The sequence below is a fragment of the Garra rufa genome, chromosome 4, assembly GCF_049309525.1.
Source record: "Garra rufa chromosome 4, GarRuf1.0, whole genome shotgun sequence".
NCBI lineage: Eukaryota > Metazoa > Chordata > Actinopteri > Cypriniformes > Cyprinidae > Garra > Garra rufa.
The window spans coordinates 40345173-40369368 of record NC_133364.1 but is presented as its reverse complement, the minus strand read 5'-3'; the positions used below and the strand labels follow the sequence as shown (position 1 = coordinate 40369368).

Sequence of the window (24196 nt, the reverse complement as noted above, 5' to 3'; positions counted from 1 at the left end):
CATCTCAGTTTTGTCAAATTTAACCTTATGACTGGTTTTGTGGTCCAGGGTCACATATGTGATTGAAAAAGTCTACAAGAGATGTCCTAAAATGATCTCTGGAATCGATTCTGGGCGTAGATTTGACCAGCAGATGGCGCTCTAGGATAGTTTCACTCAAATGCTCACCAAGAAGAGTTCTGGAGCATTCAGCGGATTCATTCAAGTGCTTAAATAGACTTGAACCTCAGCTTTTATGACACAAGATTAAAGGAGAAGTTCACTTCCAGAACAAAATGTACAGATCATGTACTCAGCCCAGTGTCATCCAAGATGTTCATGTCTTTCTTTCTTCAGTCGTGAAGAAATGGTGTTTTTTGAGTAAAACATTTCAGGATTTCTCTCCATATAGTGGACTTCTATGGTGAGTTTGAACTTTCTAAATGCAGATTAAATGCAGCTTCAAAGCACTGTGAACGATCCCAGCCGAGGAAGAAGAGTCTTATAAATTGTAATAAAAAAAACAGATTGTTTCTCTAGGTAAGACTCTTCTTCCTCGGCTGGGATCATTCAGAGTCCTTTGAAGCTGCATTTAAACTGAACTTTGGAAGTTCAGACTCACCTCAGAAGTCCACTTTATGGAGAACATATGGATATGGATATGTTTTCCTCAGAAGACATAATTTCTTCACGACTGAAGAAAGAAAGACAGGAACATCTTGGATGACAAGAGGGTGAGTACATGATCTGTACATTTGTGAACTGGGAACACTCTTGTATTTGGTTTTTAACCTTTTCGAACTTTGTGGATATTTATTTTAAGTGGTGTGTTTTACTAAAATCCCATGACTTACACGCTCTGAACCACTGATGCAAAACAAATGGTGCACCAAGGTTTCAAAGCTTCAAGAAGCAGTGCTCTGAAAGCACATGTCACTAAAGCGGGCTGCTTCCTGTCATTGGGAGGAAGTGGATGTGTCAAGCAGGAGTGAGATTGGTGGTTGTGCTCTGTGTGCAGGTTCTAGTGATCGAACAGAAGAATGAAGACGGCTCGTGGCCCCGCGGCTGCTCCTCCTCCTCCTCCTCCTCGTCGGCGCTCAAGTGAGTCACGTGACGTCCGCATCATCAGCTCATGGCTTTAGACGCTCGGACACCTGCTTGTCTGCCTCTGCGGATCTGTCCCCACGGTCCTCTCCTGTAACTCTCGCTCTTCTTGTCTTTTGAAGGTCCTCTGGTGCTTCCACTCTCTCTGCTTTACCAAAGATCTGCCCCTCATCTCTCGCAAACAATCATAACAGCAGCTTCGGCGGCCGCAAGTAAGCCTGCAGGGGGGCGGGGCCAGGGGGCGGGGTTTGTGGGAGGGCGGGGCTAATGAAACACTCCCCCGTCGTGCTGCTCAAATCTTGATGTAGAAGTGAAGGGTCGTCTCACGTGTGCTGTGTGCTCCTCAAACCATGATCCACCGGTGTGTTTCGGTGATATTGAGCTGTTGTGTGGCTGGCCATATCTCTGTGTGCGCAGTTTATTAACATAACTCTCGGACACGTTCATCCCATCTGAGCGGTTCACCTTCACTGGTGCTGCCATTAGTGTGGAGCTTGTAGCCGCAGTGCATTGTGGGAATGTATGGCTGCTACTGTGTGTTATTCCGTTAGCAGTGATCAGTTGTTGGCTTCTATATGAGACGGAGGTATTTGGCAGTGCTCATGCACAGGCTTCATTTTAATGCTGAATGCTGGCATGCTCACTTTATTCTGGTCAGGGAAAGAGACTTCAGCTCTGTTGCCAACACAGCAATCAGCTGAACCCAAAATGAGCATTACAGAGCAGCTCAGAAAGTAAGTGCACCCCATGAACAGATTTCTTTCGTTTTAATTAGAGATGCACCAACATTTCGGTCCTCCAAAAAAGATCACCCAAAAATGCCATTTTCAGTTTTTGGCCAAAAAAGAGAAAAAGTGCAGAAAACACATGGTGTTGATATTGGGAAAATATTGGGTTAAATTAAAAAAAGCCTCATTAATTAATCAATTATTTCATATTATTTAGTAAAATCACACATAATTATTAAAAAAGCTTTTTTGATTTCAGTTTTTGGCCAAGAGCATCGACCCATAATTTTAATTTTGCTGCATCCCTCAGGGTTCCCACAGCAGTTTCTGGAATATCACAGAGTTTTAAAAGGTCTGTTCCAAACATTGAAAATCTGGGAATTTCAGTTTGTTGGGGGTTTTTTTGATCCAAGGATTTGTCGCTTTACAATTTTAGTTTCCATTTATCAAAATGTAATTTTTCTATCCCGTATTTTTTTTATTGCATTGTTTTGCTCTATATGATCTTGAGTCATGCCAGGAAAATGTACATTTCAAGAGCTTTGGCTACAAAATAACCTCTTCAAAGACCGCCCATGTGGATAAAACAGTGCACTAAAATACAGTTTATTTAAGGACACTTAGACACTTAAAAGTTATTCTTTAGTACTTCTTAAGATAATCTAAGTGTACTCAACTCTGCTATTTTGAGACACCATGAAGATGAACTAAAATCTGCTTTCAACATACTATCTCAGCATTTACAGAAATGTATTTTGTTACCACTTTTAATACAATTGAAACATATTTCCTAAACCTTTAATTATACTAATTATACATAAAAAATACACTTATTAATTATTTAAAATACATGAATAATTTTTTATGAATAAAAATATGTGGCCAATACATTAATACGCTTTGTATATATTTATTATATTTATAGGAAATATGTTTCAATTGTATTAAAAGTGGTAGCAAAATACATTTCTGTAAATGCTGAGATGTATGTATGTTGAAAGCAGATTTTAGATCATCTTCATGGTGCTAAAAGAATAACTTTTAGTATATTAAGTGCAAAATTAGTGCGTGAAAATAGAGCTCTTTAAGTACATTAGGGAAGTGCATGTAAATTGTATTTTAGTGCACTTTTTTTCACCTGGAAATGTAAGTGTAGTACTAATTAGTGCATTAATATTAAGTCTCCTTAAGAAGCACATTTGGGAAAATGTAATTTTAACTATAACATTACTTATATATTTTAAATAAAATCAATTGTAATTTAAACTTAGGGTAACTATCTACAAGTGCACTAACACTGAACTAATCTTTTAAACAGTCGAAACACGCTTTTAAGAAATACACTAATAAAACTCTTTATCAGTCCCTCCAGAAAAACGCGGTGTTTTTTTGTGATTGTTGCGGGCAAAAATCCTTGATTATGCGGCACATTTTCTTAAAAAATGCGATTGAATATGCGGGATATTTATGCAATTTTATGCGATGAAATTGCGGGAACTTGCAAAAACTGCGGGAACTTGCAAAAACTGCGGATTGGTGAAAAAGAGAGAAAAAAGTGATTCCCCCAACACACTTATTGCCAGATGTAGCACCGTAAGGAGTGAATTTCGTTATTCTGGACTCAATAATAATTATAACATCGACTACTCCACCCTGGGAATCTCTCTCAGGGAAATAATGGTCAAAGACACCCAGGTCTGTTCCCACAAGAATAGAGCAGAGATGTGAATATAGAAAAAAAGATACAATATTTTATTATTACTGGGATAAAAGCTAAACACACAGACACAATTTAGGACACAAGGGGTTAATATGGCTTCCAAATCAAAACAAAAAAATAAACAAATTAGACAAATCAAAAGTAACACATCAGATGGCAAGGAGAAATAACCAACCTACCCCAATTCCACTTCACTACGCACTTCAAACGTACACTAATGTACTCATTTCACCACAAACACACGTGTATTCAGATGACACGTGTAAAAATCAGAAGAACAAAATCACTCAGTGAACCCATTAACATGGATCTAGAGTGGTCAGCACTCCTTAGCCCGTCCAACAAAATTAACAAAATCAACATCAAATTGACAAATCCACACACACACACACACACACACACACACAAGAATACAATCAAATAGTCATCAGTCAAAATCAACTAAACACGAAAAAAAAAAAATCAAATGACCATAAATCAAATCAAATCAAATCAATAAACACAAAAAAAAAGAAAAATTGATCAACAAAAATAGAAAAGCAACAAAATAACAGATGCAATCACATTACACCTGGTCCATCAACAATATTCACACAAGATCAGGCAAACAATAGTACTCGAAAGAAGGAAGACAAAGACCCAAACGGAAATGGGATTATGAAATCATGCAAGCCCGCATATTTTGCGCGCGGAAATCTTCAATTTATGCGGCGAAAGTGCGGCGTATTTAAAAAAATGCGTCCCCCGCATAAATATGCGGACTTTGGCTGATTATGCATGGAATCATGCGATCGCATAATCGCGTTTTTCTGGAGGGACTGAACTTTATGCATATTTTTGCAGTAGTACACTTTGTCGCCATGTACTAAAATCAATTTAAATATCAGTTGTATTTAGTATACTTTCAGAATTGCACTAAAGTACTACTGAAGTAAAAGTATACTTATAACTAGGGTATTTATAGTCATTTTAGTTTTATTTAGCACAAAATATAAGATTGTACTACTAATGCACTTGTGTTTAAGTTTTTTTTTTGTGCAAAAAATGTGTGTTTAACTTAGTTTTGACGTGAACAATTCTGTGAACGAGTCAATAAAGCTTACAAATGGATGGATTTAAAATAACGTACAACAGCGACCTGTTTTTCAGTTCGGTATCTTGGAAATTCAGCTTTTTAGTCAGTGGAAGTCAGGGAATTTGGCTTAGAGTGATCCCTAGTTTTAACACAGATGGTGAGGTTCACGTAATCCTAAAATTAGGCTTTTATGCCACAAAATCATGTACAGAAATTCAGTTTTCTTTTATGAAAAAATAAGTGCACCTGTGCATCTAGTAGGTGATGCTGACATTTGAACTTCCACCAGAAGTGGTCTCTCCGTGGTTCCAGCATTGATCTTGCTGCATGTTTGAGGTGAGTATCATGTGGAGGCTTCAGTTTTCTACCAGATGAGCTCAGGTTCTGCTCAAAGACTGCTGGAGAAGTGCCAGTCCAGTTAAGGTGCAGCTGTGGCCAGTGTAGTGTAGGTGGAGTGGCCAGCGAGTGAGGCGTGTCTCAGGGGTTAGAGAGCTGGGGTTAGGTCTGGTTTGCTGTTGCTGCATGTGTGGGGTCATGCATTGCTGTGATCATCTGCTGCTGCTCTAACCGGCTCGTCTGTGGCTTTCCCGTCTGCTCTGTCAAACGTCTGCTGTGTCCGTCCGCAGCATGAAGAACTCCAGCTACAGCCTGCCGTCCTACCCGCCCTACAGCAGCTACGAGTATTCGGACCAGGGCCGGCGCGGTGAGAAAGCGGGTCTCTGTGGCCTGTCCAACCTGGGGAACACCTGCTTCATGAACTCAGCCACACAGGTGACGCTCGCTCAGCTCCTCCACAGCTTCAGCCCCTGTCTCCGCCTGTCTGCGCCGCTCTACAGCTCCGTGTGTTTGTGTGTTACAGTGTCTGAGCAACATCCCTCCTCTGACCGACTTCTTCCTGAAGGACAAGTACCAGGACGAGCTGAACGAGGACAATCCTCTGGGCATGAAGGGAGAGATCGCCAAGGCCTACGCAGAGCTCATCAAGCAGCTGTGGTCGGGCAAATACAGCTACGTCACGCCACGCCCCTTCAAGGTACAGATTGGTGTTTATAATGCGCTGTGATGGCATCTTTGATCAGTGTCCTGCTGTGGGTGTTCAGACTGATGTCTCTGATGTTGTGTTAGACTCAGGTGGGTCGATTCGCGCCTCAGTTCTCCGGCTATCAGCAGCAGGACTCTCACGAGCTGCTGGCCTTCCTGCTGGACGGACTCCACGAGGACCTGAACCGCATCCGGAAGAAGCCCTACATTCAGCTGAAAGACGCCGACGGTCGGCCCGACAAGGTTCATCACACAGGCGTTTACACACAGAACCACACGATTCATTCATGAAGCAATAATCTAATGATCAGTTGTCAGCTTTCTTAATATGTCTCAGTTTCATCCTGGAAATACATACTTGGACAGGGTGGCCGCGGATCCTTAAAAAGTCTTAAATTCCGTTGTCCTAAAATAAGGCCTTTAAATGTCTTAATTTGTCTTAAATCTAAATCCAAGGGTCTTAAATTTTTTACACTTTGAAAAGGAAAAGTTTATCGTTTTGAGGAGAATCTCCTGCGCAGGTTCTAAATCTGTTCTGTTGCTAGACACGCGCTTGCTTGACAACGCCTCAGTGTTGCCAGATTTAGCGGGTTTCCGCCAAACTACACGCATTTGATTCGCAGATTAACTGTTAAGTTTAACCATCATAGAGTAAACGTTTATAATTAGCACATGTTTTTACGTTGCCGCACACACCTGACGCGAGCACACGCAGAGAGAGAGAGAGAGGCGCGCGGCACGATTCACACAGATTGATTCCTCTTTTAACTGCTATTTGAACGGAAACGTACATACCAAGTCATGTCTTAATACCCGTTTTGGTATTCTGTTTAACAGTCGTTTATGTCTTCAGTGAACCGAAACAGCTGAGAAAGAGATGCGTGCATTTGGCCTTAAAGAGACAGCGTCCTATAAATACCTGCAGTGAGAAACACTAGTTATTTTACAATTAATTATTAAATTTCCCCTCCTGAATACTAGTGTTATTGATTTTATTACTAACTTTATGTTGTATTCATTTACACTTGTCATTTGCGTAATTGTTCTTGTTTTGTTACTGAAATTTAGTTCAGATAGTAGTTTTTGCTGTGGATGAGAAGTAGCCTACCTAAAGTAAGCATTCAGTAATTAGGAAAAAACAAACTTTTTTTTTTTTTCTGATCCGAAAAATGATCCGATCCATGACTCAAAATCCGTGTTTGTTACACTGTTACATTGGCTTCAAAGTGTGTGAGAGCCTTGACTTTGTCATGGAATAGAAAATAATTTCTTCTTCTGGAATAGTGTTTTCTGTTGAATATTCCCAAGAATAATCAGTTAAATAAAATAATAATTTAAAATATCTTCATAGTTTTGTGCTAGACTTTTGCGGGACTTTCAATTTGGTCTTAAATTTTGTTTGAAAATGGTATTAAAAAGTCTTAAAATGTCTTAAATTTAGCTTGGTCAAACCTGTAGACACCCTGTTGGACAGAACGAACTAAATCTCATTAAAGTAAGAATTAAAATGAAACAATATGCGTTATATCAGGGGTGTTTGCAGTCTTAAAGGATTACTTTACTTCCAGAATAATTTTTTGGAAAATGTACTATCCCCATATAACGTAATAATTTACTATCCCCATTCTGATAATTTATAATCCCCTTGTCATCCAAGATGTTCATGTCTTTCTTCAGACGCAAAGATATTGTTGTTTTTTGAGGAAAACATTTCAGGATTATTCTCCATATAGTGGACTTCTATGGTGCCCTGAGTTTGAGTTTCCAAAATGCAGTTTAAATGCAGCTTTAAAGAACTCTAAACGATCCCAGCCGAGGAAGAAGGGTCTTATCTAGTGAAACAACAGGTTATTTTCTAATAAAAAATAGAAAAATAAAAATCTGTATATACTTTTTAACCTCAAATGCTTGTCCTGTCTAGCTCTGCCTGAACTCCGGTTCAAGACAGGGAATGTCGAAAAACTCCCATCTCATTAAAACATTTTCAGCTCGTCCTCCATCGCTGCAGAAGTACCCAGTGTTTGCACAGTGAACATACAAAGATGGTCAAACGCCCTTCACAAAACAAAAAGGTAAAACAGCGATGTAGGACAATGTTGAAGTTGGAGGAGAAAATGAGATGGGAGTTTTTCAACATGCTTTAACTGTCTCTACCCAGAGTGCATAGTACACACAAAGATAGACAAGACGAGCATTTGAGGATAAAAACTATATACATTGTAAGATTTTTATTTATTTTATTTTATTTTTTTATTATTATTATTATTATTTTTTTTTAAGAAAATTACCAATCGTTTTTCCCTGACCGGGATTGTTTAGGGCCTTTTGAAGCTATATTGAAACTGCATGTTTAACCTTCAATCCGTTGAGCACCATTGAAGCCCATTATATGGAAAAATATCCTGGAATGTTTTGCTCAAAAAATGTATTTCTTTTCGACTGAAGAAAGAAAGACATGAACATCTTGGACGACATGGGGGTGAGTACATTATCAGAAAAGTTTAATATTACAAAAGCAGTAATCCTTTAAAATGTTACCTTTGTCTAAATATGATTTATGGAAAACAATAAAAATTGTACTCAAAGTTTGGGAATTTGACTAAACCAAGAAGTCCAACACAATCTTGATATAATCTGTAAACAATAGTTTTTAAAAACCTGCAGAAGACAGTAAAATCGTGAAGTACATTCAAAGAGGTAAAACCTAAAGGAAAGGTCACCATCTAAAACAAACACCTTTTCTCTTATATTTAAATGTTAAGCTAATAGTTTAATCCTGAAAACGGCAGGTTCCTGTTTAGTTTGAAGGTGTGTGTGATTGAGATCCAGATGTTTTCCTCTGATATTGAAATGCTAAGCTAATAGTCTGGTGCTGAAGGTTCCTCGTGTGTTTGAAGGTGTGTGTGATTGAGATCCAGAGTCTTCATTCTGATGTTTTCCTCTGGATGTCCTGCAGGTGGTGGCGGAGGAGGCCTGGGAGAACCACATCAAGAGGAACGACTCCATCATCGTGGATATATTTCACGGCCTGTTCAAGTCCACGCTGGTGTGTCCCGTGTGCGCCAAGATCTCGGTGACCTTCGACCCCTTCTGCTACCTGACGCTGCCTCTGCCCATGAAGAAGGAGCGAACGCTGGAGGTGTATCTGGTGTGGCTGGACCCGATGGCCAAACCCACACAGGTACGTCACACAGTTTAGCTTTTTCTTGAAGACTGCACGCAAAAACAAAGAGCACGACCTCTATAGTCTGATTCATGAGCAAATCACTCACTGTTTAAAACGACTCACGCTTTCTTATAGATGATGATAAAACATTTAATGATCTTACAGAGGAGTGATTGTGGTGTTTGTGTTTCAGTATAAACTGACGGTGCCTAAAGTGGGCTCTATCTCGGATCTGTGCGCGTCGCTGTCGGCTCTGTCGGGCGTCCCTGCTGAGAAAGTAAGGGTTCGTGTGTAGAGTGTCTTGTCTTCATATCTTCTCTGCATTTACTGTTTGTTCTGCTCCTCTAGATGATCGTGACGGACATCTACAACCACAGGTTCCACCGGATCTTCGCCAGCAACGAGAACCTGAGCAGCATCATGGATCGAGACGACATCTATGTGTGAGCTCCAGTCGTATCTATCGTTGAGCGTTTAGAGTCTGTCTGCCGCTCGTGTCTCATGTGTGTCTCATGTGTGTCTCATGTGTGTCTCATGTGTGTCTCATCTGTGTCTCATGTGTGTCTCATCTGTGTCTCATGTGTGTCTCATCTGTGTCTCTGTGTCTCATCTGTGTCTCATCTGTGTCTCATGTGTGTCTCTGCGTCTCATGTGTGTCTCATGTGTGTCTCATCTGTGTCTCGTGTGTCTCATCTGTGTCTCTGTATCTCATGTGTGTCTCATGTGTGTCTCATGTGTGTCTCATGTGTGTCTCGTGTGTCTCATCTGTGTCTCTGTATCTCATGTGTGTCTCATGTGTGTCTCATCTGTGTCTCGTGTGTCTCATCTGTGTCTCATGTGTGTCTCTGTCTCATGTGTGTCTCATGTGTGTCTCATCTGTGTCTCGTGTGTCTCATCTGTGTCTCTGTATCTCATGTGTGTCTCATGTGTGTCTCATCTGTGTCTCTGTGTCTCGTGTGTCTCATCTGTGTCTCTGTATCTCATGTGTGTCTCATGTGTGTCTCATGTGTGTCTCGTGTGTCTCATCTGTGTCTCTGTATCTCATGTGTGTCTCATGTGTGTCTCATCTGTGTCTCGTGTGTCTCATCTGTGTCTCATGTGTGTCTCTGTCTCATCTGTGTCTCATCTGTGTCTCATCTGTGTCTCATGTGTGTCTCTGCGTCTCATGTGTGTCTCATGTGTGTCTCATGTGTGTCTCATGTGTGTCTCATCTGTGTCTCTGTGTCTCGTGTGTCTCATCTGTGTCTCTGTGTCTCATGTGTGTCTCATGTGTGTCTCATGTGTGTCTCATGTGTGTCTCATCTGTGTCTCTGTGTCTCATGTGTGTCTCATGTGTGTCTCATGTGTGTCTCATCTGTGTCTCGTGTGTCTCATCTGTGTCTCGTGTGTCTCATCTGTGTCTCATCTGTGTCTCTGTGTCTCATCTGTGTCTCATGTGTGTCTCATGTGTGTCTCTGTGTCTCATGTGTGTCTCATCTGTGTCTCTGTGTCTCATGTGTGTCTCATGTGCTTCTCTGTCCAGGTTCGAGGTGGTGGTCAGCCGGCTGGAGGACACAGACCACGTGGTGATTCCCGTTCATCTGAGAGAGAAGTACAAGCAGTCGGGTTTCAACCACACCACTACGCCGCTTTTCGGACAGCCCTTCCTGTTGAGTGTCCCACGCACCATCAGTGAGGACAAGCTGTACAACCTGCTGCTGCTGCGCCTCTGGTACCTGCTCACACCTCACACTCGTTCTCACACATCTCTGCTCCAGCGTCAGGCTCCTCAGATGATTACTAGAGCTGGCACATTCCTCAATTCTAATCGACTGTTCAATTACAGTCTTTGATTTCATTTAGCCTGCGTCGAGTAACCGGCTAAATATCAGAAGTGCCACATTTCATGAATGAAAAATCCCTGAAACACATTATTAGACTGTTTTCCAAGGCTGCATTAAATAATAACCTCATTTAAAAGTCATGATCAAGCAGACTTGTGAATTCACAAAAGCTACGATTCATGTAAATAAATATATGCGATGCAGGTTTAATATATGTTACATGCGTGTAGGCCTTTGTTGTAATGCATAATGTACATTAGCTCTATTGTTTATAATACATTATGTTTTTCAACAGCTTTGTGAAGTAAAACTATATGTTTTTTTGCTTTTGATTCTTTATTTTAACTTATTATTATGGCCTCATTGCTATTATATATGTATTTTAAAGGCTATTGTTCACATCTGTTTTTATTTCCAAAACAATAATATTTATAATTATAGGGCCCTATGAAATCCGTACTATTTCCAAATTCAGTTTTTTCCCGTTCAGATTTTTCTGGATTCCATGTTAATGGTTCCATTAAATTATATTAACCAAAAGTCTAATTAATTGGTTTTGTTAAAAATAAAATGTTCTTAAGTAAAATTGTTGAATATTTGTGGGAAATTAGTCGTTTAGATTAATCAATAAATTAGCCGATAGGTTAAACGAAAGATTAATCATTTTATATTTTGACTGATAAATTGATTGATCGGTAGTCGATAGATAAATTGATTTATCAAAAAATTGGTTGAGAGATTTATCAGCAAATTAGTCAATAGATTAATCAATAAATTAGTTGATAGATTAATTAACCAATAATTTAGTCAATAGATTAATCAATTTATCTATTAACTGATTAATCGATTAATCAGTAAAGTTAATAGATTAATTGATAAATTAAAAAAATATATAAATTAATTAAATAATCGATAGATAAATTGAATTATCAATAAATTAGTTGATTGAGTAATTGATAAATTAGTCAATTGATTAATCAGAACATTAGTTGATAAATTAATTGATAAATCATTTGATAAATTGATGAATCGATAAATTAGTCAATAGATTAAGCATTAAATTAGCATATAAATTAATCGATAAATTAGATGATAGATTAATTAATCCATGTGTTGATCCATCTATTGACTAATTTATTGATTAAATTATCGATTGCCTACATTATCAATAAATTGATTAATGTATCAACTAAAGTATTAATTAATCAATCTATCTATTAATTAATTGATTGATTAATCGATTTATCGACTGCCTACATTATCAATTAATCAACACATGATTTGATAGATTGAACAAATAAATTGATAAATTAGTTGATTAGATAAATTAATCAATAGTTGGTAGATTAATCAGTAAATTAGTCAATAGTCGATAGATTGATTAATCGACAATTTAGTTAGATTGGATAGATTAAACCTTAAATGAGCCGATAGATTAATTGATAAAATAGTTGATAGATAATTCGATTAATCAAAAAATTAGTCAATAGATTAAACAGTAAACTAGTCGATAGATAAATAAATCAATAGATTAATCAATGTATCTATTGACTGATTAATTGATTAATCAATAAATTAGTCAATAGATAAATCGAATTATCAATTAATTAGTCAATTGATTAATCGATAAATTAGATGATAGATTAAGCAATAAATTAGTCAACAGATTAATTAATAAATTGATCAATCGATAAATTATTCAATAGATTAAGCATTAAATTAGATGATAGCCAAATCGATTAATTGATAAATTAGTTGATAGAGCAATTGATTAATCAAGAGTTGATAGATTAATTGATAAATTAGTCGATAGATAAATTGATTAATCGACAACTTAGATTAAACGTTAAATTTGCAGATAGATTAATTGTAAAATCAGTTGATAGTTTAATCGATTAATTGAAAATGTAGACAATAGATAATTTGATTAATCACTAAATTACTCAATAGATGAATCTAATAATCAACAAATTAGTTGGTAGATTAATCGGTAAATTAGTCAATAGATTAATAAATTGATTGATATTTATTGATATAAAAGTAGTCGTTAGTGGCAGCTCTACTGATTACAGATTAAAAGAGCTCATGGGTAGGCAATATGAATGAAGTAGTCCATGTGAATTTAGGTCTGTGAAGAGCAGACTTGAATGTGTGTTGTATCTGAGTGTCCCTGTGCTGACTATGTAGGCTGTGTTTGTCCATGAGGGGTGAGTGTGTGAGTCAGGACTGAGAGTTGTTCTGCTGTGGTTTCAGTCGTTTCGTCCGGCCGGCGGCGGAGGAGGAGGAGGAGCCGGAGGAGACGCCCAAACACCTGTCCATCAACGGCAGCGCCACCAATGGTATAACACAGGAGGAGGGGTCGCCTAGTAAGCATGCAGTTTGAGCGCTTCTCTCCTTACTCGTGTTCATTCCCACATTCGCTAACGATCCCGACGCCGCCGTACGCGTGCCTGCCGTGTGTGACGTGTGTGAGATTGTGTGCTTTAAGATGCGAGCGCTGAAGCCTGGCTGGTCCTGCAGGTGAGATGGAGACGGACGAGCCGGACGACGAGTCCAGTCAGGACCAGGAGCTGCCCTCCGAGAACGACAACAGCCAGTCGGAGGACTCTGTGGCGGGAGACAACGAGCTGGAGAACGGCCTGATCCCGGAGAACCACGGCAAGAAGAAGAGGCTCTTCACCTTCCAGTTCAACAACATGGGCAAGACCGACAGCAACTTCATCAAAGGAGAGCCGCGCCAGATCCGCTTCGACGAGGACCACGTGCGGCTCAGCGGTGCGGACGCATCCTCTGTTCTCCTTACGGTAGACGAGAGTGCTCTCTGAGCTCATGTGTTTGCTCTGTCTCATGCAGATAGATGCTATCTGTCCCTGGACTGGGAACCCGAGATGAAGAGGAAGTACTTCAACGAAACCGTGGTGGAGGTACAACTCTCCCGTTCCTGCTCTTTTTTTCAAGTTTATAGCCAGATAAAACAGCGCTGACAAACAGATTTAGAATAGCTGCACCATGGTATTGTGTCAGGAATGTGGGTATTCGTGTTAAATCTTATATTATAATATTAGTGTAGACATGTAATCAGTGTATTGAAGGAGGAGTAATGCAATATAGTTGCTAAAGATCAACCGATATATCAATTTACCGATATTTTCCCCGATATTTAAGCTTTTTACCATTATCGGTTTTGCAATATCGAATTCACCGATACAAATACAACTAAATTAGTTATGATCTCCACGACTGATCACAGTTTGAGTATAGTTGTGTGTAAATGCATAGATAAACAGCGCTTCGTCAGAATCTAGAATGACAAAACATTAGCAGTTCTGCTGTAACATACCAGTTGAGAAATGCAATAAAATACCGTGTTTTGTTTGTTATATTCCAATATTTTATTCTAAAAGAATACATTGTCCAGAGAATTATTCGTCAATCTTTAGATTATTAAACAGCTTTTAAAGCTACTAAAACTGTAGTTAAAACTGTTGATATGACTCCTGTTCTTTATTTACTTTCTCCATTTGGAAACATCAGACATACTTTATTTATTTTGCTTGGTAGTGTTGCAGCTGATGCTTTTATAAATAACATGTTTTTAAATTTGCAATATGAAGATTAAATTTAACATGAAAGCCTGCTAATTTTCAGCACATTTTTTTTTAAAGAGGACTAAAAGGAGGAAAAACCAAAGTGAAGTATAGACTTGCTTCACTCAGTCATTTATTTACTTTATAAGAGTAAATAAATATCGGTTCAGCATATCGGTTATCGGGCACATAATGCATGCAAATAATCAATATTGGTCATAAAAAATAACTCGATCACTAATAATCACTGTATTTTTTTGTGGTTAAGCTACAGCATTTATACTAAATGTATTTCGACTACTGTTTTTCATGCAAATACTTAGAAACCATACTACAATTTTTACCATGGTTTTGAGCTGCTGTATTTGTGGTTTTAACCGTGGTTATCATAATCTGAATATATGCTACTATGGAAGACCAATGCTTAATTAAAGAAAACCCTCAAACAGCAAGAATGATTACATTTCACCATATAAAAATGAGGTTGCTACCATTTTTCCAGATATTTCTGATTTTGCTAATGAACACAAATGTACATCTGCATCCTAACTCAACAAACTATCAAATGTGTATTTCTAAGAGACAAAAAAATCATATTATTAATAATATTATCAGGCAGCACAAACCTGTTTCTTGATTTGATACAATATTACTCACTGGATCATGTAGAAGTTGAACTAAGAAATATATTTGTATTATTTTAAATGTGTTTTGTTAAGGACAAATGAGTGGGAAAGTGTAAATAATTGAAAAGACGTGAAGTGCCGTGTTGAAACTATGAAGAGTTTAAAGCCACAATCAACCATTTGGTTTTCACACTGGAGCAAAAATCTGCCTTTAAACTTAATTTAAAAATGAAATTTGACATTTATTGTGATAATTAGTGTTATCCACTGATACGAAAAAATTCTCGTGATAATTATCGATATTGACTGGTACGAGGAAAAACGATTGTGATCATTTATTTGTCTATATGTGACCCTGGACCACAAAACCAGTCATAAGGTTAAATTTGACAAAACTGGGATGTATGTATCATATGGAAGCTCAATAAATAAGCTTTCTATTGATGTATGGTTTGTTAGGATAGGACAATATTTGGCTGAGATACATCTATTTGAAAATCTGGAATCTGAGGATGCAAAAAAATCAAAATACTGAGAAAATCACCTTTAAAGTTGTCCAAATTAGGTTCTTAACAATGCATATTACTAATCAAAAATTACATTTTGATATGTTTACAGTAGGAATTTTACAAAAAATCTTCATGGAACATGAACTTTACTTAATTTCTCAATGATTTTTGGCATAAAAGAAAAATCAAAAATTTTGACCCATGCAATGTATTTTTGGCTATTGCTACAAACAAACCCCAGCGACTTAAGACTGGTTTTGTGGTCCAGGGTCACATATTGCCCAGCCCTATATGCTTGTAAGACTGTTTTCTCCAAAGGACTTTGAGAAGCACGAGAGCATGGAGTACAAGCCGCAGAAGAAGAGCTTCTTCAAGCTGAAGGACTGCATCGAGCTCTTCACCACCAAAGAGAAGCTCGGAGCAGACGACCCCTGGTGAGCTTGGGTTCTGGCTCTGTGTGATGAGAAAACATAACACATTTACTAATAATACAGAGCAGACTGCACATGACACCTCCGGACGAACTGATAACACAGATTTGGTCACATTTACTGATGCTTTCGCCGGTGAAATCCACTCATTTCAGTAGGAATCAAAAACTCAAGAAACAAATGTTTTGTTCAAAAAGCTAAGAATGAAGATGGAAACATAGACGCATGTCTCTAGTGTTATTCTGACATGAACTCATGAGCATCATCCGTTTCAGGTACTGTCCCACCTGCAAGCAGCATCAGCAGGCCACCAAGAAGCTGGACCTGTGGAGTCTGCCGCCGGTGCTGGTGGTGCATCTCAAGCGCTTCTCCTACAGCCGCTACATGAGGGACAAGCTGGACTCGCTGGTGGACTTCCCGCTGCGGTACGGCCCAAACAAACACATCTCGCTCCACTGAAGCACACGCCTGTACAAATCTCGCCAGTTGGCGGGTAAAACATTTCCAAAATATACCAATGCGGTGTAGTGAGAACAACAGACAGTTCTTCAAGAGATTCGCTGTTTCAGACGTAAGCTAATGCAATAACCTTTTCTGAAGAGACAAGAGCGAATCCAATAATAGGACACAAGCGGACTGGTAGACATGGTTCTGTTAACTTTTACCTGAAAAGATATTGCTACTTCATTTCAGAAGATTAACTTTTCCCTTCTTCATCTTTCATGACCCTTAAATTTGGCGACACAGTCCTGGGGTTATGCTGCCTCACCGCTGCGGTGAAGTACACTGCCCTCCAAAGGCAAAGCGCAGTAACTACACATTTGGTCAAAATTGAGTTAAGGCTTAAAATGGACTTTGTGACGACTGTTTTGTCTTGTGGCAAAGTCTCCTGGTTAAATTGTGTCCCATTTCAGAGAAACAAGAGTTTTTCAACAGAATTTCAACATGCTTGTCTAGCTGCTGTAAAAACTTTAAAGGCATTTTTCTCAGTTTCAGTGTTGGCGTAGTTACTGCACTCTGCCTTTGGAGGGCAGTATAGTTAGAAAGGTTGCACGTTCGGCTGGACGCATGCACTGAGCCGCTTCAACACAGCAGTAGAGCTTCAACAGACACACAATTATGTCAAAGTGCACTGCTTTGGTAAACTTAGTCCTAAATGAGTTATTAGAGTCTAAAATGACCGTAAAGGGTTCGGGTGACCAATCAGATATGTGTCAGATTCTTACAAGAACTTACAAGTCGCTTTAATCGCTGGTTAGGAGGAGATTCTTTTGACAGTCTTTGTGACTTGCTGGATTTGGAGCTATTATTATTATTATATATTATTATTAGTATTATTCCTGAACAGATTGCGACGTACATAAATGAACAAAAGGTAAAAAACAGCTGCTGAAGCGGCAGTTTTAGCGGACAGATTCGCTGACGCTTTTGGCCCGACAGTGGAAACACGGCTATTGAGATACTGCTGTGGTCTTTTTTTAATATTTAGAATTTTTAATCTTTGTTTTTTCCAGTTTCGTTTTTAATTGTAGTGATTGTATTTTGTGGTTTAGTATTATTTTTTTGTATTATTTTTAAACATCTAAATAGTTTGTATTAATTAGGGGCCAAGCACTGCAATTCAGGAAAGTGTACAGCAGCCCATAGAAGCGCTTGAGGGAAAGTTGTGTAGTTTGGCACACTGATAGAGGACAGTCTCAACTTTAACCTCAGCAAATCTGGAGTCTCTAACTCAAACTCTCTAGCGCCACCACTTCTCCAAAATTTCACTTTCTTTATGCTAATAACTTTTGAACTGTAAGACACAAAATCAAATTTTTATTTCTCTGAATCCTTTGGTCATGCCTTTGAGTCGAATGAATAACAAAACTTCAAATTCAAAAAGCGTAAGGTTTAGGTTTTTTTTTCTATTTTTAATTTTTTGAAAGACCTACTTTTTCAAACTCGTCCTGGACGGTTTGTCTGATTTTCACCAAAATTGGCTCAGGTCATCTTCAGACCATGCTGGCAAAAAGTTATGGAATGCAAGTTGATTAGTCAAACCGTTCTCGAATAACGCGCAAACTAATTCTACGAAAAGCACTCAAAAATGGATGTGAGGCCATATCTCCGCAACGGTTTTTGTTGTATTGAGACTAAACTTGGTGTGTTATAACAAGCATGATCTGAGGCTACTTGCAGTGTTTCGGCACAGTGCCACCTAGATATTCCATGCCGAAAAATAACGGCACCTATTGGTCAAGAGTAATAAACCATTCATTAACCTTTAATTATTAAATTTCCAAAAATGCTAATAATTGTTGATTCCATTAGCCTATTATAATGAAACTGGTCTCAAAATATTCCTTAGGTCAGGCCGAAAGCATGGACACCAGTTTTTATTCATTATAAAATTGGTCGAACTTCCTGTCCTCCGTTTCGATTTATGTTGAAACCCTCCTTTTCAAACTACTCCTCAACTGTTGGTCCGATTTTGACCAAATTTGACTCGGATCATCTTCAGACCATGCTGGCAAAAAGTTAAGGATTTTGTGTCGATATACAAAAGTTTTCATTTAACGCATCAATGAATATGCTGAGAAGAAGCCAAACGCTGTATCACTGCAAAGCTTTGACGTATTGACACTAAATTTTGAATGTGGCCACATCAGTTTGGTAACACTGCCACCTATTGGTCAACAGTGGTAAACCATTCATTAACAATCAGTGATGACATTTACAACACTGTTAATAACTTCCGATAGTATTAGCCTATTATAATGACACTGGTCCAACATATTCCTTGGGTCATGCCGACGACATAGATACCGATTATTCCACTGTGCACCGAACTTGATTTGGTTTAAAATGGACTTTTGAACTCCGTTGGTCCAATTTTCACCAAAATCAAATATCATCCTCTTCAGACTGTGCTGACAAAATGTTATGGATTTTATGTCGATAGCCAAAACCGTTTTTGTGTAGCAATGCAACAAATTTAAGGTATGACATATTGGTAAAGAGTGAAATCCCATGATATCATGAATTTTCAGCCATTTTGACTAAAATCATCCTAAAATGTCTTTAATTACTCAGTGTTGCAGTTGATCTGCCGTTCTCAGATCCCTATTTTGCCTCTGATTGTGCTTGACTCCAATAATTGCTGCTTGCAGCTACATTTTTATTTTAGTATTAGTAATTTAATTTAATCGAGTTCAGCTTACAATAATAATAATAAATTCAGTTTTTCTCATATTGGTAATGCATGTAGAATCTGAAGTAATGGAGATGTGCAGTTTAACGGTTGGTTGTGTGGCCCGCAGTGATCTGGACATGTCTGAGTTCCTCATCAATCGTAACGCGGGGCCGTGCCGCTACGACCTCATCGCCGTCTCTAACCACTACGGAGGAATGGGAGGAGGACACTGTGAGTATGACACAGCCGTCATGTGAACTGATCTCCAACATACACACATCACAGCTGATGGACAGTATGATCTTTCAACACTGCATCGCTTAAAATACTCATCTTATCCAAATACGGAACAGAGCTGGTTGGGTACAAGGTTATTTTCGTAAACAAAATCTAAAACTAAGATGAAAACGATCAATCAGAAAACGTTATCGTAAACTGAAATAAAATAAAAACGTCAAAATACAGTGCCTTGCAAAAGTATTCATACCCCTTCATTTTTGACACCTTTTGTTTTGTTGCAGCATTATGTTAAACTGCTTTAAATGAGTTTTTCCCCACATCAGTTTACACTCCATACACCATAATAATGACAAAGCACAAACCAGATTTGCCAATTTGACAAATGGTTTAAAAAACAAACACTGAAATAAGTAGATTGCATAAGTATTCATCCCCTTAACTCAGTCCATAGTTGAAGCAGCTTTACAGCCTCAAGTGTTTTTGGGTCTGATGTGAGCATCTTTGCACATCTGCATTTGGCAATGATCTGCCATTCTTTGCCTCACCTTTTCACCTCTCCATCTCTGTCAGCTTGGACATTTTCTAGAGTCCTAGTTGTTCCAGTCGTCTTCCATTATGGAGAATGCTTCTGTCAACCTTCAATGCAGCAGATTTGTTTCTGAACTCTTCTCTAGATCATCGCCTTAACGCAAGTCTGTCACTGAGCTCTACAGGCAGTTATCTTGGTTTTTGCTCTGATCTGCATTTTCAGCTGTTAGACCTTTTCTGAGAGGTGTGTGTCTTTCTAAATCAGACTCATTCACATGAATTTGCCACAGTTTAACTCCACTCCAAGTGTAGGAACATCTAGAAGCAATATGATGCTCCTGAGTGTCCCAGAAAAGGGGATGAATACTTATGCAACGGGATCTGTTCAGTTTTTTATTTTTAATAAATTTGCACAAATGTTAAAAACCTATTTTTTGCTTTGCCATTATAAAGTAGGGAGTGTAGATTGATGTGGGAAAAAAAGTAATTTAAAGTAGTTTAACATAAGGCAGCCACATAACAAAATGTGGAAAAAGTGAAAGGGTATGAATACTTTTGCAAGGCACTGTACATGAAAAACTACAACGAAACATTGAAAAACGAACTAAAATAAAATAATAATGATCAAAAATAAATAATTGTTTTCGTAATCATTATGTTCTCACCCCATGGTGTAAAAATAATAAAGACTGTGACCCGAACAGCACCCGCATTAAATCTAGACTACTGCAGCAGTGTTAGCCTAAATGATTTATTTCAAGCGATCAAACCAATATACTAAAGCTGATTAATCACTAAAAGATCAAGATTCAGACACTCGCACAATCTCATTTCTAAATGACAACGATGTCTATTACACCTTTGAAAAAGTCTTATGGAACATTTAAATCTGCATTTGCACTAAGAGTCATGTTTAGCTGAGAAACAGTCTTCAAATACCCATCATTCACATTTTTCGAACTCCTCCTAGACCATTGGTCTGATTTTCACCAAATTTGACTCGGATCATCTTCAGAGCATGCTGACAAACAGTTATGGATTTCATGTCGATATTCAAAACCGTTTTCATTTGACGCACTAACAGCTTTGCTGGAAAGATGCCAAAGCGCATCTGAAGCTGTATCTCTGTAAAGCCTTCAGATATTTGCACCAAATTTGGTATGTGGCATTACCACCTCCCACTGATTACACCACATCAATTTGGTAACAGCGCCACCTATTGGTCAAGAGCAATAAACTATTCATTAACCATTCTGCCCTCCAAAGGCAAAGTGCAGTAACTACGCCAGCACTCAAACTGAGAAAAATGCCTTTTGAAGTTTTTACTCCAGCTAGTCAAACATGTTGACACTCTTCTTTCTCTGAAACACTTTCGTTTCTCTAGGACAAAATTGAACCTTATACCTTTAAGCCTTAACTCAATTTTGACCAAATGTGTAGTTACTGCACTTTGCCTTTGGAGGGCAGCATTAGTTATGAAATTTCCAAAAATGCTAATAACTGTAGATTGCAAAAATATGAAATCTAAATATTCCTTGAGTCGTGCCGACAACATCGATGCCAATTATACCACAGATGGCAGAACTTCCTGTCCACCGTTTTGATTTATGCTCAAAACCTACTTTTTCGAATTTAATATTAAAATTTGGTGTCTTACACGTATTATATTTTAAATACAAATATTCTGTATTAAGTGATTAATAAATCATTCAAATGAATTAAACACTTTACTTAGAATTTACTTTGCAAGGAAATCGTGATCTCTATATGTGACCCTGGAGCACAAAACCAGTCTTAAGTCGCTGGGGTATATTTGTAGCAATAGCCAAAAATACATTGTATGGGTCAAAATTATCGATTTTTCTTTTATGCCAAAAATCATTAAGAAATTGAGTAAAGAACATGTTCCGTGAAGATTTTTTGTAAAATTCCTACTGTAAATATATCAAAATGTAATTTTTGATTAGTAATATGCATTGCTAAGAACTTAATTTGGACAACTTTAAAGGTGATTTTCTCAGTATTTTGATTTTTTGTTGCATCCTCAGATTCCAGATTTTCAAATAGATGTATCTCAGCCAAATATTATCCTATCCTAACAAACCATACACCAATAGAAAGCTTATTTACTGAGCTTCCATGTGATATATAAATCTCAGTTTTGTCAAATTTAACCTTATGACTGGTTTGTGGTCCAGGGTCACAATTGATCTCTAAAAAACTAAAACCTAAACTGAACCTAAACAACATAAAAACTAAATAGAAATCTGTTCACAAAATAAAAACAAAACTGAAACTAACAAAATTGTTAATAAAACTAATAAAAACAAAACTGTGGTTTATTGCAAATTTGAAAAATGTATTAAAATAAAACAAATGTGACCCTGGAGCACAAAACCAGTCTTAAGTCACTGGGGTATATTTGTAGAAATAGCCAAAAATACATTGCATGGGTCAAAATTATTGATTTGTCTTTTATGCCAAAAATCACTAGGAAATTAAGTAAAGATCATGTTCCATGAAGATATTTTGTACAATTCCTACCGTAACTATGTCAAAACGTAATTTTTGATTAGTAATATGCATTGCTAAGAACTTAATTTGAACAACTTTAAAAGTGATTTTCTCAATATTGAGATTTTTTTGCACCCTCAGATGCCAGATTTTCAAATAGATGTATCTCGGCCAAATATTGTCCTAACAAACCATACGTCAACAGGAAGCTTATTTACTTAGCTTTCAGATAATGTCTAAATCTCAGTTTCTAAAAATGAACACTTGCGACTGGTTTTGTGGTCCAGGGTCACAAATGTAGAACAGCAAAACCGTAATAACCTTGGTTTGTTTGTCAGATACGGCCTACGCCAAGAACAAGGAAGACGACAAGTGGTACAACTTTGACGACAGCAGCGTGTCTCCGACCGGCGAGGACCAGATCGTGGTGAGAAACTGCGTCCGTCTGGAGATGTAGCGATTGTTCTGCCGTCATTCGGTAAACTCCCCTTCTCCTGTGTCTCTGTGTGTTTGTCCAGTCCAAAGCGGCGTATGTGCTCTTCTACCAGCGGCAGGACACCGTTAAAGGCACGGGATACTTCGCTCTGGACCGCCAGGCTCCGGACCAGACCGAGACGCCGCAGGACGAGACCGGAGCCGCCGCCGCTGCCGCTCAGAGCGAGGAAGAGGAGGAGGATGTGAACGACAACGAGCGGGAGGAAGAGCTGGGCCCCAGCCGTGACGTGTCCATGAGCACCAACTGAGGCGCACATCAAAGCCATAATCCCTGAGCCGCGCCGACGGGCACGAATGTAGGAGCCGCCCCACGGACAGCGTCTCTGCTCGGGTTCTTGTGTTCGCATGAGTGAAGAGAGGTGCCTCACATTACTGCGCTTGTTTTGTTTTGTATATACCACTGAGAGACGTCTGCTGACCGCTCTGTTTTCTTGCACAATCACCGCATTAGTTTAGCGCCGCCGGATTCTTTCACCTCAGCCTTAACGGGAATCTCAGACTGTGGCCTTCCGTCTGCACAGATCTCGGCGTCCGCCGGTCCAGGAGCTGGGCTTTGGCGAGGCGTTTCCCTGCTTCGCCTCGGGTTTGGATGAATGTTCCGGGTCGCGTAGGTTTATAAATACTGTACATAAGAGTTCACTCTGTGAGTGCGCATTTGATACGTCTATTTATTTATACGGAGGGCGGAACACGGATTGAACGCGGCTTCGGTCGAGGACTTCTTGCCAAAACTGGATCCATCTACGGGACGCCGAACCGTCGGTGGGTTTTTGTAAATGGAGCGGACGTCCTGCATGATTCGGGGACGTCCGTTAGCTGCACTTGAGTTCACTTTGGTTTACATTGGAAATGTGCATGTGTATTTATATACGGACTTCAATAAATTTGACTACAGTCTCGCCACGCCTCCGTTCACGTTCTTCGCCGGTCACCGGGTCCTAGCCGCTTCCTTTCTGAGCCGTTTTGCTAGTCATAGCTCAGTTGAAAGTCATTTGGAGATGGAAACATTTCTTAATCACTAACTCCACAGGAACTGATCTCGTGGCATCACTGCTGTTTTTGAGCAATCGTTCACCCAGAAACGAAAACCCAGTCGTGATTTAGTCTCCATATGACCTTTGTTGTTTTTCACACCGCAGAAGGACAGGGTTCAAACAAGGTGCTTGTGGGCGGCTGCATACAGTGCCTTCATTTTTTAAGTTAAACTACTTTAAATTACTTTTCTCCCACATCAATCTACACTCCATAATGGCAAAGCACAAAATAGGTTTTTAACATTTGTGCAAATTTATTAGAAATTAAAAACTGAACAGATCCCGTTGCATAAGTATTCATCCCCTGTTCTGGGACACTCAGGAGCATTCATATTTCTTCTAGATGTTCCTACACTTGGAGTGGAGTTAAACTGTGGCAAATTCATTTGAATGAGTCTGATTTAGAAAGACACACACCTCT

At 38.7% G+C, this 24196-nt stretch overlaps 1 protein-coding gene across 5 annotated transcripts in view; it reads left to right on the top strand.

The window, feature by feature from the left end:
* The window catches only part of LOC141334028 (ubiquitin carboxyl-terminal hydrolase 15-like), a 32145-nt gene extending 8505 nt beyond the window's left edge, over window positions 1-23640 (top strand). Inside the window, exons 6-23 of one of the 5 annotated variants that reach the window (XM_073839177.1) lie at window positions 990-1080; window positions 1206-1295; window positions 5233-5377; window positions 5466-5639; window positions 5732-5890; window positions 8604-8828; window positions 9007-9090; window positions 9162-9256; window positions 10336-10524; window positions 12890-13000; window positions 13059-13082; window positions 13140-13411; window positions 13490-13560; window positions 15677-15792; window positions 16065-16214; window positions 19092-19195; window positions 22585-22673; window positions 22765-23640. In XM_073839177.1, coding sequence (XP_073695278.1) covers window positions 990-1080; window positions 1206-1295; window positions 5233-5377; window positions 5466-5639; window positions 5732-5890; window positions 8604-8828; window positions 9007-9090; window positions 9162-9256; window positions 10336-10524; window positions 12890-13000; window positions 13059-13082; window positions 13140-13411; window positions 13490-13560; window positions 15677-15792; window positions 16065-16214; window positions 19092-19195; window positions 22585-22673; window positions 22765-22989 — 2414 coding nt within the window. In that variant the 3' untranslated portion in view covers window positions 22990-23640. Of the gene's footprint in view, window positions 1-989; window positions 1081-1205; window positions 1296-5232; window positions 5378-5465; window positions 5640-5731; window positions 5891-8603; window positions 8829-9006; window positions 9091-9161; window positions 9257-10335; window positions 10525-12889; window positions 13003-13058; window positions 13083-13139; window positions 13412-13489; window positions 13561-15676; window positions 15793-16064; window positions 16215-19091; window positions 19196-22584; window positions 22674-22764 lie in introns of all 5 variants that reach the window. The other 4 variants (XM_073839179.1, XM_073839178.1, XM_073839181.1 and 1 more) reach the window with 4 other exon arrangements.
* The last annotated feature ends 556 nt before the right edge of the window (window positions 23641-24196 follow it).